At 47.8% G+C, this 18,900-nt stretch overlaps 1 protein-coding gene across 2 annotated transcripts in view; it reads left to right on the top strand.

Annotated features, from left to right (window-relative positions):
- The window catches only part of ATP9A (ATPase phospholipid transporting 9A (putative)), a 168,654-nt gene that overhangs the window by 19,265 nt on the left and 130,489 nt on the right, over positions 1-18,900 (top strand). The window contains exons 1-2 of one of the 2 annotated variants that reach the window (XM_074406664.1): positions 11,429-12,501; positions 15,870-16,014. In XM_074406664.1, the coding sequence (XP_074262765.1) occupies positions 12,500-12,501; positions 15,870-16,014 (147 nt within the window). In that variant the 5' untranslated portion in view covers positions 11,429-12,499. Of the gene's footprint in view, positions 1-11,428; positions 12,502-15,869; positions 16,015-18,900 lie in introns of those variants that run through there. The other variant, XM_039479637.2, reaches the window with a different exon arrangement.

Genomic DNA, 18,900 nt, shown 5'->3' with positions numbered 1-18,900 from the left:
TAGCTGGGACTATAGCCATGTGCCACCACGCCCAGCTAATTTTTGTATTTCTTTTTTTTTTTTTTTTTTTTTTTTTGAGACAGAGTTTCGCTCTTGTTACCCCAGGCTGGAGTGCAATGGCGCGATCTCGGCTCACCGCCTCCTGGGTTCAGGCAATTCTCCTGCCTCAGCCTCCTGAGTAGCTGGGATTACAGGCACGCACCACCATGCCCAGCTAATTTTTTGTATTTTTAGGAGAGACGGGGTTTCACCATGTTGACCTGGATGGTCTTGATCTCTTGACCTCATGATCCACCCGCCTCGACCTCCCAAAGTGCTGGGATTACAGGCTTGAGCCACTGCGCCCGGCCCTAATTTTTGTATTTCTAGTGGAGATGGGGTTGTACCATGTTGGCCAGGATGGTCTTGATCTCTTGACCTTGCGATCCACCCACCTCCCAAAGTGCTGGGATTACAGGCCTGGGCCATTGCACCCAGCCTAATTTCTTACTCTTTTTTTTTTTTTTTTTTTTTTTTTTTGAGACGGAGTTTCGCTCTTATTACCCAGGCTGGAGTGCAATGGCGCGGTCTCGGCTCACCGCAACCTCTGCCTCCTGGGCTCAGGCAATTCTCCTGCCTCAGCCTCCTAAGTAGCTGGGATTACAGGCATGTGCCACTACGCCCAGCTAGTTTTGTATTTTTAGTAGAGACGGGGTTTCACCATGTTGACCAGGATGGTCTCGATCTCTCGACCTCGTGATCCACCCGCCTCGGCCTCCCAAAGTGCTGGGATTACAGGCTTGAGCCACCGCGCCCGGCTAATTTCTTACTCTTAAAGGATTCGGTCTTGCAGCCCATCTCCCCAGCCTGTCTGGAATGTGGGATGGAAGCTCTTTCGTCGTGGCGAGTGTCAGATGGTCCAGTTTCAGTTTGGTGTTAAGGAACAACAGCAGAATCCACGATACCAAGGTGACAGCTGCCACAACACAGCTTTGGGCAGCTGTTCCTCTGGACCCTGGGGCTCCAGGGAGCTGGAGTCCATCCACGAGACAGGCAGGGTGTGGCTGCAGCTTCCTGGAGGGAGGGAGCTGCGTGTGTAAAGCCACTCCTCAGTAGGGAGCCTGGCTGTCACCTCTCTTGTTTGGACAGATGTGGGGGAATTTGGTCACTTGTAGTAAATGTGCCACCAAGCTCAAGGTTTCTACTGCGGAACTACAGTTCCAAAATGTCGGGCAGGCAGTGGTACTGGGTGCTGCAGTGATAAATTTAAGTAATTCATGGGCAGGAGCTGAGTCACATTGAGACATTCAGCAAGATGCTTATTTATTTTTCAATTTCCCTTCAATATTTACAGTCCTGTCAGGGCCCACTTTTTTTTTTTTTTTTTTTTTTTTTTTTTTGAGACAAAGAGTCTCACTCTGTTGCCAGGCTGGAGTGCAGTGGCACATTCTTGGCTCACCGCAACCTCCGCCTTCCAGTTTCAAGCAGCAATTCTCCTGCCTCAGTCTCTTGAGTAGCTGAGATTACAGGCAGGTGCCGCCACTCCCAGCTAATTTTTGTATTTTTAGTAGAGATAGGGTTTTACCAGGTTGGCCAGGATGGTCTTGATCTCCTGACCTTGTGATCCGCCCACCTTGGCCTCCCAAAGTTCTGGGATTACAGACGTCCAGGGGTCCATTTTTTAACACTAGACACTTGCTAACTTCTCAGCAATAAAGAAAGGAGGGGCCGGGTGCAACAGCTCATGCCTGTAATCCCAGTACTTTGGGAGGCCGAGGTGAGTGGATCACTTTAGGTCAGGCATTTGAGACCACCCTGGCCAACCTGCTGAAACTCTGTCTCTACTAAAAATAAAAAATTAGGTGGGCATGGTAGTGCATACCTGTAATCCCAGCTACTTGGGAGGCTGAGGCAGGAGAATTGCTTGAATCTGGGAAGTGGAGGCTGCAGTGAGCTGAGATGGCGCCACTGCACTCCAGCCTGGGCGGCCAAGTGAGACTCTTATCTCCAAAAGAAAAAAAAAAAAAAAGAAAAAGGGAAGAAGAAAGAAGGAGCAGCAGTAGGGTAGGCTTTGGGCTCAGAGGCACTGCCAGCTGCAGCGGCCAGCTGGAGTGGAGTAACACAGTTTGCTTTTCATCGTGCTGGTTTTGTTATTTGTCTTTTATTATGGCAAGTGATACTGGTTTCTAGTTATGGTAATGGCATGAGGTTATCTTTTTTTTTTGAATTTTTTTGAGACAGCATCTTGCTGTGTCCCCAAGACTGGAGTACAGTGGCATGATCAGGGCTCACTGCAGCCTCAACTTCCCGGGCTCAAGGGATCTTCCCTCCTTAGCCTCTCGAGTAGCTGGGACTATAGGCATATGCCACCGTGCCTGGCTAATTGTTTTTGAATTTTTGTAGAGACGAGATCTCACCGTGTTGCTCAGGATGGTTTCCAACTCCGGAACTCAAGTGATCTTTCTGCCTTGGCCTCCCAAAGTGTTGGGATTACAGGTGTGAGCCGTGCTTGGCCAGAGGTTATCATTTAAAATACATTTATGGGAATGGTATGAATCCATTCAAAACAAATAGTTTATTATAAAACCTAAAGCAGGATTTCCCAACTGGGCACATGTGGCATTTGGGGCCGGATCCTTCTCTGCTGTGGAGGTTGTCTGTGCGCTGTAAGGTAGCTCTCAGCATCCCTGGCTGCCTCCATTCAGCAGATAAGAGTAGAGTCTTGGACTTGTGATGACTAACAGTGTCTCCAGACATGGCCAGATACCCACCCTAGGGGTGCAAAACTGCTTCTAGTTGAGAACTGATGTAAGGCAATCGCATTTAGACAAAATCGTGTAGGTAGAAGGTAGAATTATTTGGAGATCATAGAAATCCTGTGTGTGCATGAAAATGGCTGAAGTTTGGAAACTCTGTTCAGGCAAGTTTCCCTTTGTTGTGAGGCCCACCTGCTAATGTTCACACGTGCGTCTTTGACACTGACATCAGTTCAGGAGTACGGTGGGAGGAGGTGTCTTGAAAGGGATGCTCTCCAGCAGTGTTGCCCGGTAGAACTCTTAGCCGTGATGGAATGTTCTGTGTCCGCACAGTCTAGTTCGTATTTAGTGGTCACTCAGTGTGCCTAGGGGAAAAGGAGGGCTTGGGTATTTAATTAATTGAAACTTAAAATAGCCACATGTGGTAGAAGCCACTAAGGTGAACTGGACAGCACAACCATAAAGAAGTCAGAGTATGGCAGGGCGCGGTGGCTCACGCCTGTAATCCCAGCACTTTTGGAGGCCGAGGCGGGTGGATCACGAAGTCAGGAGATCAAGACCATCCTGGCTAACGCAGTGAAAACCAGTCTTTACTAAAAATACAAAAAATTAGCCGGGCGTGGTGTCACGTGCCTGTAATCCCGGGTACCCAGGAAGCTGAGGCAGGAGAATTGTGTGAAGCCAGGAGGCAGAGGTTGCAGTGAGCCGAGATCGTGCCACTGTACTCCAGCCTGGGTGACAGAGCAAGACTCTGTCTCTAACTAAATAATAATAGAATGAAGTAAATTGGCTCCGGTAAAGTAAAATACAACAGAAGGCATTTTATTGACTCTGAGGCTGCAAGTCCAGGGGTGGGTGAGTCTTTGTGCTTACCTGAGGTTATCAGGAACTTCTCGTCTCTGCTGTCCTCCTGTGGGTTCCATTTTCAGGCTGATTAGTCCCTAAACGGGAACAGGGCATCTGTCCCTTGCCTAGGCATGTTTTCTGCTACCGTAGCAACCCCAGGGAGAAGAACACATCTTTCTGAGTGTTTTTAGCAAAATCCCAGCCGGGGGTCTCACTGTCCCTTCTCAAGCCAGTCACTGTGTCCAGAACATCCAGGGCTCTCCCTGGGTAAGCCTGGAGCCTGCGCTCATCATACCTGAAATTCAGAGATGGAATTGGGCTCAGCTAAACCAGTGGAAAGAAGATGGAGGACATTGACTTTTAAAACCATGATTAACGAGTAAGCGGGCGGGGTGCAGTGGCTCATGCCTGTAATACCAGCATTTTGGGAGGTCGAGGTAGGTGGATCACTTGCGGTTCAGGACCAGCCTGGCCAACATGGTGAAACCCCATCCCTTATACTAAAAGTACAAAAATTAGCCAGGCGTGGTGGTGGGCACCTGTAATCTCAGCTACTCAGGAGGCTGAGGCTTAAACCCAGGAGGCAGAGGTTGCAGTGAGCTGAGATTGTGCTGTTTGCACTCCAGCCTGGGCAACAAGAGTGAAACTATGTCTCAAAAAAAAAAAAGAGAGATTCTCCTGTCTCAGCCTCCCAAATAGCTGGGAGTTAGGCCTACAGGCACCTGCCACTAGGCCTGGCTAATTTTTATATTTTTAGTGGAGATGGGGATTTGCCATGTTCGCCAGTCTGGTCTTTTTTTTTTTTTTTTTTTTTTTTTTTGAGACAGAGTTTCGCTCTTGTTACCCAGGCTGGAGTGCAATGGCGCGATCTCGGCTCACCGCAACCTCCGCCTCCTGGGTTCAGGCAATTCTCCTGCCTCAGCCTCCTGAGTAGCTGGGATTACAGGCACATGCCACCACGCCCAGCTAATGTTTTGTATTTTTAGTAGAGACGGGGTTTCACCATGTTGACCAGGATGGTCTCGATCTCTCGACCTCGTGATCCACCCGCCTCGGCCTCCCAAAGTGCTGGGATTACAGGCTTGAGCCACCGCGCCCGGCCTGCCAGTCTGGTCTTGAACTGCTGACCTCAAGTGATCCACCCGCTTCAGCCTCCCAAGTGCTGGGATTACAGCTGTGAGCCACTGTACTGGCCTCCCTGTAGCATTCTTTATTGAGAAAGCTTAACATTGAAGCACTGTAAAGGAGAGAGTCATATACTTTCTTTTTCATTCATTCATGCATGCATGCATTCATTTATTCATTCATTTATTGAGACAGAGTTTTGCTATTTCACCCACACTGGAGTGCAGTGGTATGATCTCTACCCACTGCAACCTCTGCCTCCCAGGTTCAAGAGATTCTCCTGCCTCATCTTCCCAAGTAGCTGGGATTACAGGTGTATTATGCACCACCATGCCCCGCTAACTTTTGTATTTTTAGTAGAGATGGGGTTTCACTATGTTGGCCAGGCTGATCTTGAACTCCTGACCTCTGGTGATCCACCTGCCTTGGCCTCCAAAGTGCTGGGATTATAGGAGTGAGCCACCACACCCAGTCGAGAGGTATACACTTCTGATGCAGCTTGTGCTTTCCTACTTGCCACAATCTATATTCAGTTCAGTTTGCTTACTTTTTTCTTTTTTGAGACGTAATTTCGCTCTTGTTGCCCAGGCTGGAGTGCAGTGGGGTGATCTTAGCTCACCGCAACCTCCTCCTCCTGGGTTCAAGTGATTCTCCTACCTCAGCCTTCCTAACAGCTGGGATTACAGGCATGTGCCACCATGCCCAGCTAATTTTGTATTTTTAGTAGAGATGGGGTCTCTCCATGTTGGTCAGGCTGGTCTCAAACTCCTAACCTCAAGTGATCTGCCCACCCAAAGCGTTGAGATTATAGACGTGAGCCATCATGCCCGGCCCAATTTTCTTCTTTTTAAAAAATTTTGGCCAGGCGTGGTGGCTCATGCCTGTAATCCCAGCACTGTGGGAGGCCAAGGCGAGAGGATCACAAAGTCAGGAGATTGAGACCACCCTGGCTAACATGGCAAAACCCCTGTCTCTACTAAAAATACAAAAAATTAGAAGAGTTTGGTGGCACAAGCCTGTAATCCCAGCTACTCAGGAGGCTGAGGCAGGAGAATTGCTTGAACTTGGGAGGCAGAGGTTGCAGTGAGCCATGATTGCACCACTGTACTCCAGTCTGGTGATGATGTGAGATTCTGTCTCAAAAAAAAAAAAAAGTAAAAATAAAAATTTTTTTTAGGCTGGGTGACATGGCTCATGCCTGTAATCCCAGTACTTTGGGAGGCTGAGGTGGGTAGATCACTTCAGGTCAGGAGTTTAAGACCAGCCTGACCAACATGGTGAAACCCTGTCTCTACTGAAAATGCAAAAAATTAGCTGGGCATGGTGGTGAGTCATCCTGTCACAATGGTTAAAATTGCTTGAACCTGGGAGGCAGAGGTTGCAGTGAGCCAGGATGGTGCCAGTGCACTCCAGCCTAGGTGACAGAGCAAGACTGTCTCAAAAAAAAAATTATTTTAAAATATATAATTTTTTTTTTTTTTTAGAAATTGAATATCACTATGTTGCCCAGGTTGGAGTTAAACTGGGCTGAAGCGATTCTCCCAGTTCAGCCTCCTGAATATCTGGGACTGTAGATGCTTAGGATATAGGGCATAGTGTATAGGTGGGATATGGCTCTGCGCCACCACACCTGGCTCTTTTGCTTATTTATTTTACCTGCCTGTCCCCTGGAGGTATTTGATTTTATATCCCCTAGTATGAGTCCTTGAGGCATATAAGCTCAAAGCTCAGCACCACAGTACCTCTGCTTAGTTTTCTCCTTAGTTAACATCATCATTAAAATCAGTATTGAAAAGTAATACATGCTTATAAGAAATTAGAGTACGCAGAAGTGAGTACGGCAAAACGTACAAGTGACTCCATCCAACAGCTCTCTTTTTTCACTTCCAGGCAACAATACTGTGAATAGTATCTTTTGTATTTTTCTGTGAATACACTTCTTAGTCCAACTGGGGATACTTACTTTTGGTAAGGCTGAATGTCTCTACAGACATTGGGCCCTACGTGTGTGCAAAGAGTGACATGGTAGGTTAATAATCTTTGTAATTAAGGACGGGCACGGTAGCTCACGCCTGTAATCCTAGCATTTTGGGAGGCTGAGGTGGAAGGATCGTGAGGTCAGGAGATCGAGACCATCCTGGCTAACACGGTGAAACCCTGTCTCTACTAAAAATATAAAAAATTAGCCAGGCGTGGTGGTACATGCCTGTAGTACCAGTTACTCAGGAGGCTGAGGCAGGATAATTGCTGGAATCTGGGAGGTGGAGGTTGTAGTGAGCCGAGATCTCGCCACTGCGCTCCAGCCTGGGTGACAGAGTAAGACTCGGTCTCAAAATAAAAGAAAAGAAAAATCTGTGTAATTAGCAAAGGAAATAATTCATAAGGGAGAGTAACATAAAGGAACTCCGTCCATTGTGGCAGAGCAGCTAATCAGGTGTGACGTTGGCACTGAGAGGTGGCTCAAAGGTGAATGGGTATGGGGCAGGAGAGCTCCTGCTTGGACAGAACGGTCACTCTTGATGGTCCCCAAAGAACCTTCCCATTTATGTACTGAGCGATTGGGAAAAAGTTGTGCTGTGAAAGAATTTTGCAGATGAGGCTGTTCATGGTAGTGTAGGATGAGAGCCCTTAGCCCAGGGTCTGGATCAGACAGGCCTGGGCTCCATCCCTGCTTCCACCCCTCCGTAGGAGAGAGAGCGGATGTAGCACATGATCTTGGGCAAGCCACCAAGTCCTCTGGGGCTCCCTTTATCCATTGTAACAATAGGGGTGGTGCTCGTACCTTGTAGGATTGTTGTGGACATTAAACGGGACACTGCATTTCTTGATCATGGTTGACACTTGAGAGATTGTGCATTTCTACATCCATAATATATTGAGAGTCTGTGCCCTGGCACCCTACGCCTCACTCCCCGCCTGGACCACTGTGTATTCTTGCCTGGATGATGGCAACAGCCTCATAAATAATTCCTGTTTCCACTTTTGTTGTTGTTGTTAATATAACGGTTTTATTGAGCTGTAACTCACATACCTTATAATCCACCTGTGTAAAGTGTACAATTCAGCAAGTTTTAGTATATTTGTAGAGTTGTGTAGCTATCACTGCAATGTTAGAACATTTCTTTCCCGTAAAAAGAAAGCCTATATACCATCATCTGCTTCAGCTCTTGCCCACTGCAGTGCTTTCTCTGACCAGTGGCCCGGGGGACCGTTTAAAACCCTAAATGAGATCATGCCACTCTCCTGCTCGTACCCTTCACATGATCCCCACTGTGTATGTAGCAACATCTAGAGTTCTGGCCCTGGCGACAAAGCCCTGTGTTGTCTGCCCACTGTTTCCTCTTTCCTTGTCCTTTGTCTTCTCCCCTGTGATGAGAGCATTTCTCCCGCAGCCAGCCGCCTTTGCAGGCTTTGTGCGTGCCAGGCTGCTTCCCACCTCTGGATCTTTGCCTTTGCAGTTCCATCTGCCTGGATTCCACTTCCTCATATGGGTGCATAGCAGTTGCTTCTTGGCACTTAGCTAAACTGTCACCTCACCTCCCTGGCCACCCAATCTCCCAGAGCCACACCCCTTCCCCATCCGCTCTCTCGCCCCTGGCCTTATTTTCTTGTGGGAAGTTGTTTACTGTTTCCCTCCACCAGGCTACAAGCTCCATGGGAGGAGGACCTGGTCTGTCTGGTTCACTACTTAATGCCCAGTTCCTAGGTGAGGGCTGGCCACTGTGTGAGCACTCAGGGCACACTTGGGAATGAATGAGTGACAAAAAGGAAGCTGCTGTGACTTGGCTTGTTGTTACTAAGTGTTTAGTAAATACTATTGACTTGAAACTCAAATAAATCCTGTATTAAAGGGTGCAAGTTATATTCGGTGCAGGTAGAAAATGAATGAATGTGGTAACAATCAAGTTGGTTAAATGAGCTGGGCTTTTGACTCCGATAACACAAAGTTCTTATTTTATCCTGTGCCAAACACTCCAGTTTTACAATGAGATTGTGAGAAAGGAGAAGGCAAGGATTCTGTTCCAATGATTGGTCCCAAAGGACCTAGATTACAGTACTTTGTACCAGCTAAGCACTTGATAGAGGAATGCTTAATATGATGAATTTAGCTGCAGGAACATTTAGTCCCATAGACAATATGTCTAGAAGGTAAAAAACCACAAATCTTACCAAAAGAATATACAGGAAAAGTTGTCCCTACCTCTTCCTCCTGAAAGGGAGCCAGTGTTCCCAGCTTGTCATGGAGATTGTGCACATGGAAGCATCTCCCTGCATGTATATCCTCTTGCTTTCATGCGAAGAATGGCATCCTACACACCTTTTAGCCCCTTGCTTTTCAGTTTTGTGTATTTGCAGATTGGGTTGTTTTGTGCACACAGCTCTATTCTGTTGTTTGTTTCTGCCTGCCTCAGGCCTATTTGTACAAATAGCACAGGAAGACACCAGCCCCATGTGGACGGCAGCCCAGAGGTCATGCTGATCCATCTGTCCTGTGGGCAGACAAAGATCTCTACTCTGAAGCCTTTTAGGACCTGGGCACTTTTTTTTTTTTTTTTTTTTTTGAGATGGAGTCTCACTCTGTTGCCCAGGCTGGAGTATAATGGCACGATCTCGGCTCACTGCAGTCTCCACTTCCCAGGTTCGAGCATTTCTCTGCCTTGGCCTCCCGAGTAGCTGGGATTACAGGCACCCGCCACCACACCTGGCTAATTTTTGTATTTTTAGTAGAGACGGGTTTCACCAGCTTGGCCAGGGGCCTAGGCATGTTTGAGAGCCTGAGCTGAACTGAAGCTGGAGCTGCAGTCTGGGCCTTGGTTTGATCCTTGGCTTTGGCCAGCACGGCCTGAGACCCTTAACAGTGCGGGCACGAGCACGCGTCCCAGTATTGGAGTGGGTAGTGTGGGCAGGTGGATCGAAGTTGTTGCCGACACCCTTTGAGATCTTGGGCTCAACCTCTTTGGGCTTTGCACGGGTCTCCGCGGCCCCGGCGTGTGTACTCACGGCCTCGCTGGTGTGGCCTGCAGCTTCTTCAGGCCCTTTGTGTTGCGCTTCTTGGCAAAGTGCATGTTCGTCAGGAACTTGGGGTCCACCCACTGAAGAAATTTGTGTCTTTGGCCAGGCGTGGTGGCTCACGCCTGTAATCCCAGCATTTTGGGAGGCCGAGGCAGATGGATTACAAGGTCAAGAGATGGAGACCATCGCGGCCAACATGGGGAATCCCTGTCTCTACTAAAAATACAAAAGTTAACTGGGTGTGGTGGCGCTCATCTGTAGTCCCAGCTACTCGGGAGGCTGAGGCAGGAGGATCGCTTGAACCCGGGAGGCGGAGGTTGCAGTGAGTTAAGATCACGCCACTGCACTCCAGCCTGGCAACAGAGTGAGAGTCCATCAGAAAGAGAGAAAGAGAGAGAGAGAGGAAGGAAGAGAGAGAGGGAGGGAAGGAAGGAAGGAAATAAATTTGTATCTTTGTGACTGGGATTTTTTTTAAAAATTTCTTTTAATTAAAACAAAAACCCCAATGGGATACATGTGGACTGGGATTTCTTGATGCCATTTCTGTTCCATTTTTGGGACTGTTTGTATGTGGTTATATGTGGACTTGGACATGTCTGCACCGTAACCTGCAGTTCCCGAAGTGCCTGGAACTGGAAGAGGATCTTAGTCTCTAGAGGCTGTTTGCAATTTCATTTTCTGGTTTATCCCTGTTTATTTATCCAGCCTCCCTTTGATGAACGGTGTTGTGGTCTGAATGTATCCCTTTCCCCTAAATGCGTATGTTGGAATTCTAACCCCCAATGTGATAGTTTTATAAAGTGGGGCAGTTAGGAGGTGATTGGGTCACGAAGGTAGAATCCTCATGAATTCCCTTATAAAAGGGGCATGAGGGGCCGGGTGTGGTGGCTCACACCTATAATCCCAACACTTTGCAAGATGAAGTGGGCAGATCACTTGAGCCCAGGAATTTGAGACCAGCCTGGGCTACATGGTAAAACCCTGTCTCTACAAAAAACATACAAAAATTAGCCAGGTGTGGTTGTGCATGCCTATAGTCCCAGCTACGTGGGAGGCTGAGAGGTGGGAGGAGGATTGCTTGAGCATGGAAGGTTGAGGCTGCAACAAGCTGAGATCATGCCACTGCACTCCATCCTGGGCAACAGAGTGAGACCCCATCTCAAGGAAAAAAAATGCATGAGGGGCCAGGCATGATGGCATAACTTGTAATCCTAGCACTTTGGGAGGCAAAAGTGGGAGGATAGCTTGAGGCCGGGTGTTTGAGTCCAGCCTGGACACCGTAGTGAGACCCCCCCCAACTACAAAATATTAAAAAATTAGCCAGGTATGGTGACACATGCCTTTAGTCCCATATACTTGGGAGGCTAAGGTAAGAGGATTGCTTGAGCCCAGGAGTTTGAGGCTGCAGTGAGCTGTGATTGTACCACTGTACTCTAGCCTGGGTAACAGAGCGAAACCCTGCCTTAAAAAAAAAAAAAAAGGCATGAGGAATGGGCCTTACCAGATACTGAATCTACTAGTGCCTCGATCTTGGACTTTGCAGCTGCCAGAACTATGAGCAATACATTTCCATTGTTTGTAAATTACATAGCGTAAGGTATTTTTTTTTTTTTTTTTTTTGAGATGGAGTTTCGCTCTTGTTACCCAGACTGGAGTGCAATGGCGCGATCTCGGCTCACCACAACCTCCGCCTCCTGGGTTCAGGCAATTCTCCTGCCTCAGCCTCCTTAGTAGCTGGGATTACAGGCACGCGCCACCATGCCCAGCTAATTTTTTGTATTTTTAGTAGAGACGGGGTTTCACCCTGTTGACCAGAATGGTCTCAATCTCTTGACCTCGTGATTCACCCACCTCAGCCTCCCAAAGTGCTGGGATTACAAGCTTGAGCCACTGCGCCCGGCCAAGGTATTTTGTTATAGCAGCAGGAAGAGACTGAGACAGACGGTCAAGTTTGTTTCTAGTCTCTTGCTCCCACAGTGCAGAGTGTCTTGTACTTTGTGTGTAGGCACAGAGGTCATAGGCTAAGTGATGAATAGTGTAACCGGATAGCTTGATGTGTGGAAACTTCTGCTAAAACAAAACAGAACAAAAAATTTGTATAAACAGTTAACCTGGCAGTTTGTGATTCCTTTAAATTCATCTTTCATCTTTCATTGGAACCATACAACTACGAAAATCAGTCATTACTGGACAGTTTAGGATAGGGAGAGAATTACTGGCTCACAGAGGTGTCAGTCTTTACCATCCAGGAAGGTTTCTGCAAATCCAGTGATGTGCTTTCTGTCAAATGAATCTTCCCTCCCTCCTCCCGTCCTTCCCCTTTTTCTCCCATCCCTTTCCTCTCCGCCTCCTCCTTTGCTACCCCCATTCATTCAAAGTGTGTTCAGTGAGTGTCCACTGATGGCCAGCATGGGAGATTTGCACTTAGGAACAGGAGTGGGGAGAGCGGTTGGACTCCTTGAGGCTTCTGTGTGTGTGTCTGGCTTTTGGACAACTTAGAAAGGGGCCAACAAGAATGACTTACTAGAAGTGAAACCTCTTAGCAGAGCCACACTCCAGCGGGAGCGCGGGTTTACTGGAATGAGGATGCTATTTTTAAGAAAGAGCACTGTGTTTCATCATGGAAATTTTGAGCCTCTGAGCAGGCAGCCTGCCGGCTCATTCATCTTTAAGGTCCTGAGGCACAGAGACTGTGTTTGCTCAGCTCTGTACCCCAGCACGCCCTAGCACCTGCCCTGTGGGAGGAACGGAAGAAGGAAGGTCTACGGTGGATAAGTAATATGTGAGTTGCTGCCACATCTGGTTGGTTTCACCTCACCTGGTGACATCCAGGGGCCTGGCAGGACTGGGACCTGGCTCCAGCCTGTGAGTGAGGGGCAGGGAGGTGAGCAGTCCAGCGAAGGACGTTTTTGTAGCTGTTTTTCGGGAGCTTGTACTTTAAAAAATGTCTTATTTAATGAAGCTCTCCTGAAAGACACGCTACCCTTTTTGGGGTCCTCAGAGTAGCTTTGTTTTGCCAAAGCAGACCAGATTCCAAGGTGTTCCTTTTCATCCTGGGAGGGTGACCTGGGAGTGGGGTGCTGATGTTGGCACCAGTGAGTTGCCCTCTTGGGAAAACCAGGTTGGGGGTGCCCTTGGGGTCGCTCTGCCGACAGCTGGTGTGCTGGCTTCTCTCCAGGTTATATGGCGCTCTGAGACATCATCTTTGTGGCTTGCTCCTCTAATGTGTTGCCGAAAAGGAAAGCTGGGGGAGGAGGGGAGATTCCCCCGCCCCCTCTTCTCCTTTATATAGCAATCTTGGTATAACCAGCAGCTGTGACAGCATGGGGTGGGGAAGAGACGCTAGGCTTTGGAATAAGGCTGACACAGCTCAAGGGTAGACCCAGCTGTTTCTTACGTCTCTGAAAACTTGGGTGCTCTAGCTCTTCCAAGTTTCTTTTTTTTTGTTTTTTTTGAGACAGAGTCTCCCTCTGTCACCCAGGCTGGAGTGCAGTGGCACCGTCTTGGCTCACTGCAACTTCCGCCTCCCGGGTTCAAGCGACTCTGCCGCCTCAGCCTCCTGAGTTAGCAGGGATTACAGGTGCCCGCCACCACACCCAGCTAATTTTTTTTGTATTTTTAGTAGAGATGGGATTTTACTATGTTGGTCAGGCTGGTCTCGAACTCCTGACCTCGTGATCTGTCCTTCCTGGCCTCCCAAATGCTTGAATTACAGATGTGAGCCACCGTGCTGTCCCTCCCCTTTTTTTTTTTTGAGATGGAGTCTCCCTGTATCACCCAGGCTGGAGTGCAGTGGCATGGTCTTGGCTCACCGCAACCTCGCTTCCCGGGTTCAAGCGATTCTCCTGCCTCAGCCTCCTGAGTAGCTGGGATTATAGGTATGTGTCATCACACCCGGCTAATTTTTGTACTTTTTTTTTTTTTTTTTGAGACGGAGTTTTCACTCTTGTTACCGAGGCTGGAATGCAATGGCGCAATCTCGGCTCACTGCAACCTCCGCCTCCTGGGCTCAGGCAATTCTCCTGCCTCAGCCTCCTGAGTAGCTGGGATTACAGGCACGAGCCACCATGCCCAGCTAATTTTTTGTATTTTTAGTAGATACGGGGTTTCACCATGTTGACCAGGATGGTCTCGATCTCTTGACCTTGAGATCCACCCGCCTCGGCCTCCCAGAGTGCTGGGATTACAGGCTTGAGCCACCGCGCCCGGCTTAATTTTTGTACTTTTAGTGGAAACAAAGTTTTGCCATGTTAGTAAGGCATGAGCCACCGCACCCGGTCCAAGTTTCTTCCTCATCTATGATAGGTAGATGTTATAATAGTACTTACTGTGATAGATTTATTTTCTTAAATCCTATCTTAGCCGGGCGCGGTGCCTCAAGCCTGTAATCTCAGCACTTTGGGAGGCCGAGGCGGGTGGATCACGAGGTCAAGAGATCGAGACCATCCTGGTCAACATGGTGAAACCCCGTCTCTACTAAAAATACAAAAAATGAGCTGGGCATGGTGGCGCGTGCCTGTGATCCCAGCTACTCAGGAGGCTGAGGCAGGAGAATTGTCTGAACCCAGGAGGCAGAGGTTGCGGTGAGCCGAGATCGGACCATTGCACTCCAGCCTGGGTAACAAGAGCGAAACTCTGTCTCAAAAAAAAAAAAAAAAAAAAAATCCTATCTTAAAAAAATTAATTTTTAACAGAGATGAGAATCTCACTTTGTTGCCCAGGCTAGTGTCAATCTCCTGGCCCCAAATGATCCTCCTGCCTCAGCCTCCCAAAGTGTTGGGATTACCACCATGCCTGGTGGAATCCCACTTCTTGAAACATGGTCTTGTGCCCCATAATGATGTATCAGCCAACCATGGACCACATATATCATGGTGGCCCCATTAGATTATAATACTGTATTTTTACTGTATTTTTCCTGTGTTTAGAGACAAGGACTTACCATTACGCTATGACTGCCTGTCTTATTCAGCACAGTCTCATGCTGTACAGGTGTGCAGCTGAGGAGTAATAATAGGCTGTATCATCAAGCCTAGTGTGTAGTAGGTGATCACACATCAGGTTGTGTAAGTCACTCTAGAATGTTCCACAGTGCTGAAACAGCCTAATGCATTTCTTAAAGCGTATCCCTGGCTGGGTGCAGTGGCTCACGCCTGTAATCCCAGCACTTTTGGAGGTCAAGGTGGGCACATCATCTGAGGTCGGGAGTTCAAGACCAGCCTGACCAGCATGGAGAAACCCCATCTCTACTAAAAATACACATAAAAAATTAGCCAGGCATGGTGGCGGGTGCCTGTAATCCCAGCTACTTGGGAGGGTGAGGCAGGAGAATGGCTCGAACCTGGGAGGTGGAGGTTGTGGTGAGCCGACGTCATGCCATTGCACTTCAGCCAGAGTAACAAGAGCGAAACTCCATCTCAAAAAACAAACAAACAAACAAAAAACCATACCCCTGTCGTTTAACAATGCATGGCTGTAAATCATTTGGGGTTGGGGACAAAGCATATTTTTTTAAAAAATTGTTTTCCTCTGCTTTTATTTTAGGTTTAGGTGGTGCATGTCCAGGTTGGTTAAGTAGGTAAATTGGGTTTCACTGGGGCTTAGTGTGTGAATGATCCTGTCATTCAGGTAGTGAGCACAGTGCCCAATAACTAGCCTTCCAATCCATGCCCTCCTCAAATGTCCCTCTTCAAGCGGTCCCTGGTGTCTGTTGTTCCCATCCTTATGTCCATGTGCTCTCAGAGATCAGCTCCCACTTATAAATGAGAACATGCAGTATTTGGTTTTCTGTTCCTTTAAGTTCACTTAAGATAATGGCCTCCAGCTGTATCCATGTTGCTGCAGAGGACATGATTTCATTCTTTTTTATGGCTGCATCATATTCCATGGTGTGCATGAACCACATTTTCTTTATCCAGTCCACTGTTGGTGGGCATTTTGGTGACAAAGCGTCTTTTGTTTGGACCACAGCTTCTTGGGAGCTTCTGCCCTGTTTTCCTGTTTCATTGAAAGATGAAGCCCCAAGTATGGCTGTGGTCCTGAGCCAGAGAAGATGCTTTGGAGAAAAGCATTCTGAGAAGAGTGGGCAGACATGAGCACAGCCTTGATGCGTGGGCGTGGCCTTGATGTGTGGGTCTGTCTTTCCCACAGGTGCTGCGAGTGGCTGAGATGCTGCGGGGGAGGGGAGCCCAGGCCCCGCACTGTCTGGTTGGGGCATCCCGAGAAGAGGGACCAGAGGTATCCTCGAAATGTCATCAACAATCAGAAGTACAATTTCTTCACCTTTCTTCCTGGGGTACGTGCAGGCAGGGACCGCATTCTTTTTTTTTTTCCATGGCAAATTCATGTGTTGGTACAGTCTTTTTTTTTTTTTTTCAGATGGAGTCTCACTCCAGGCTGGAGTGCAGTGGTGCGATCTCGGCTCACTGCAACCTCTGCCTCCTGCATAGTGGGATTACAGGTGCCTGCCACCATGCCCGGCTGCTTTTTTTTTTTATTATTTTTTTAAAAAAGACAGTTTTACTCTTGTTGCCTAGGCTGGAGTACAATGGCATGATTTCAGCTAACTGAAACTTCTACCTCTTGGGTTCAAGCAATTCTGCTGCCTTAGCCACCCTGCCTTAAGTAGCTGTGATTACAGGAATCTGCCACCATGCCCAGCTACTTTTGTATTTTTAGTAGAGACAGGCTTTTTCCATGTTGATCAGGCTGATCTCGAACTCCTGACCTGAGGTGATACACCTGCCTCAGCCTCCCAAAGTGCTGGGATTACAGGCTCAAGCCACCACACCCGGCCTCATTTTTGTATTTTTAGTAGAGATGAGGTTCCACTATGTTGGCCAGGCTGGTCTTGAACTCCTGACATCAGGTGATCCACCCACCTTGGCCTTCCAAAGTGGGAGGATTACAGGCATGAGCGTCTCCACCAGCCGGTACAGTCTTAAAAGACTGAATTCCCTGTGGCAGATGTTGGTGACTTTTCTGTGCCACCGTAGCCCCTGGTGGTTCATATTCCCTGGGCTCAGCACTGGGTGGTGGTGGCATTGGGGGGTGGGGTGGGGTGGAGGGGGTATTGTCTACAAGGCTGTGTGACCCTACCTGCTCAGTTAGAGTAGCTTCACATGTATTTGCTGTGCTGAGCCTAAGAGTGAAAAAGACATGCTGGGAACCTCCCAGTGTGACCAAAACAGCAGAAAAGAATGTCAGCGGTGCCTGAATTTCCTCCATCATGACACATTAGTCAGTATGAGCAAGCTGGGAGATAATAGCTTAGAGGGGAAAAAATAAAGATCTATTTTAATTCTACCCATCTCAAGAGAGAATTTTCATTAATATTTTTGCTAATAATAAATGTTTCTGGTGGCTTAATGCTTCCCCATTAACTTACACAAATCCATGGACATATACTCAGCAAGCCTCCCTCAACATGCACATAAATTCAGTATCTATTTTTAGCTTCCAAACACACACCAGTTGACTTTGAGAAGCGGCAGTAGCAATCAGCTCCAGTGCAAAACGGAACATAATGGCAGTGTTAGATATTGAGTGACAGAACAGAGGCAGAAATCTGCTATATAGTGTAGTTCAAGGTCAATTTGAATTTTTTTTTTTTTTTTTAAGAGACCAGATCTCACTCTCTTGCCCAGGCTGGAGTGCAGTGGCATGATCAGAGCTTATTTTAGCCTCAGCCTCTTGGGCTCAAGTGAGGCTCCTCTTCAGCCTCCCAGGCAGCAATTTGAATAAGGGAGGAATAGGTTCATTCTCATTCGTGGAAAGTCAGATGCAGACTGGGCCACACTCCTCCACCTTCTGGCTGTGCCACCTGGATTATGTGGCCGCCAAAGTCACCATGGTGGCGCAAGAGGCACCAATGGCTCTTAACTGCCCTAGTATCGAAGAGACACAGTACTTCTATTCATTACCTATCGACCCAGACTAGTCATGTGGCATCAGTCTCACTCCTGGGTGCACGCCAGCGGTCAGAACCACGCTAGCACCCGCTGCTCCCCAGGGGAGGATTCAACTGTATTATTTTACAGAGTTAAGGTCATATTGTGGGCATAACTTTTAAAAATTATTTTGTATTTTATGTTATTTTGTGAGATGGGGGACTCACTCTCATCCAGGCAGGAGTGCAATGACATGATCTCAGCTCACTTCTGTCTCCGCCTCCTGGACTCAATTATTCCTCCCGCTTCAGCCTCCTGAGTAGCTGGGACTACAGGTGCATGCCACCCTGCTTGGCTAATTTTTCTATTTTTTGTAGTGATGGAGTTTCACCATTTGCCAAGGCTAGTCTCGAACTCCTGAACTCAAGCAACCCGCCCACCTCAGCCTCCCAAAGTACTGGGATTACAGTCCTGTACCACTGTGTCTGGCATGTTGCGGACATAACTTTTTATCTTTCTTTTTGGATTCAACCTTAGAGCATAAGCATTTCCCACCAGAACCTCCTCTTAAACACTATCTTGAGTGGTCTATGGAACTTACAAAGTATATAGTCTTAAGAAATAACACAGTCAGGATGCAGTGGCTCAGGTCTGTAATCCCAACACTTGGGGAGGCTGAGGTGGGAGGACTGCTTGAGCCCGGGAGTTGAAAACAAACCTGGGCAACGTAGAGAGACCCGGTCTCTACAAATAACAAAAAATTGAGCTGGGCATGGTTGTGGTTTCAGCTACTTGGGAGGCTGCGGCAGGTGGATTGCCTGAGCCCAGGAGTTCACGGCTGCAGTGAGCTGTCATCATGCCCCTGGACTGAAGCCTGGATGACAGAGTGAGACTCGGTCTCAAAAATCCAAACCAAACCAAGCCCCAGAACACACATAACATAGTTGATGCCCCTGTGTGCCCCTCCATGTTAGATTTTACCCCCACCCCAGGAAGTAACTCCTCTTCTGAATTTGGTGTTTTCAATTTTCATGTGTGTCATTATTTACTCTTTTACAAATGATACTTTTATTATCCATGTGCGTTTTTCTAAACAGCATATGGAAGTGTTTAAGCTTTATGTGAAAGGTATCGTATAAATTGTATTCTTGTGCAGGAATTTTTTTTTTTTAAGACAGAGTTTCGCTCTTATTGCCCAGGCTGCAGTGCAATAGCACGATCTTGACTCACTGCAACCTCCACCTTTCGGGTTTAAGTGATTCTCCTGCCTCAACCTCCCAAGTAGCTGGGAT

Source organism: Saimiri boliviensis, chromosome 9 (assembly GCF_048565385.1).
Source record: "Saimiri boliviensis isolate mSaiBol1 chromosome 9, mSaiBol1.pri, whole genome shotgun sequence".
Classification (NCBI taxonomy): Eukaryota; Metazoa; Chordata; class Mammalia; order Primates; family Cebidae; genus Saimiri; species Saimiri boliviensis.
Note: the sequence above shows the minus strand (reverse complement) of the source record. Positions and strands in the feature narration are given on the sequence as shown.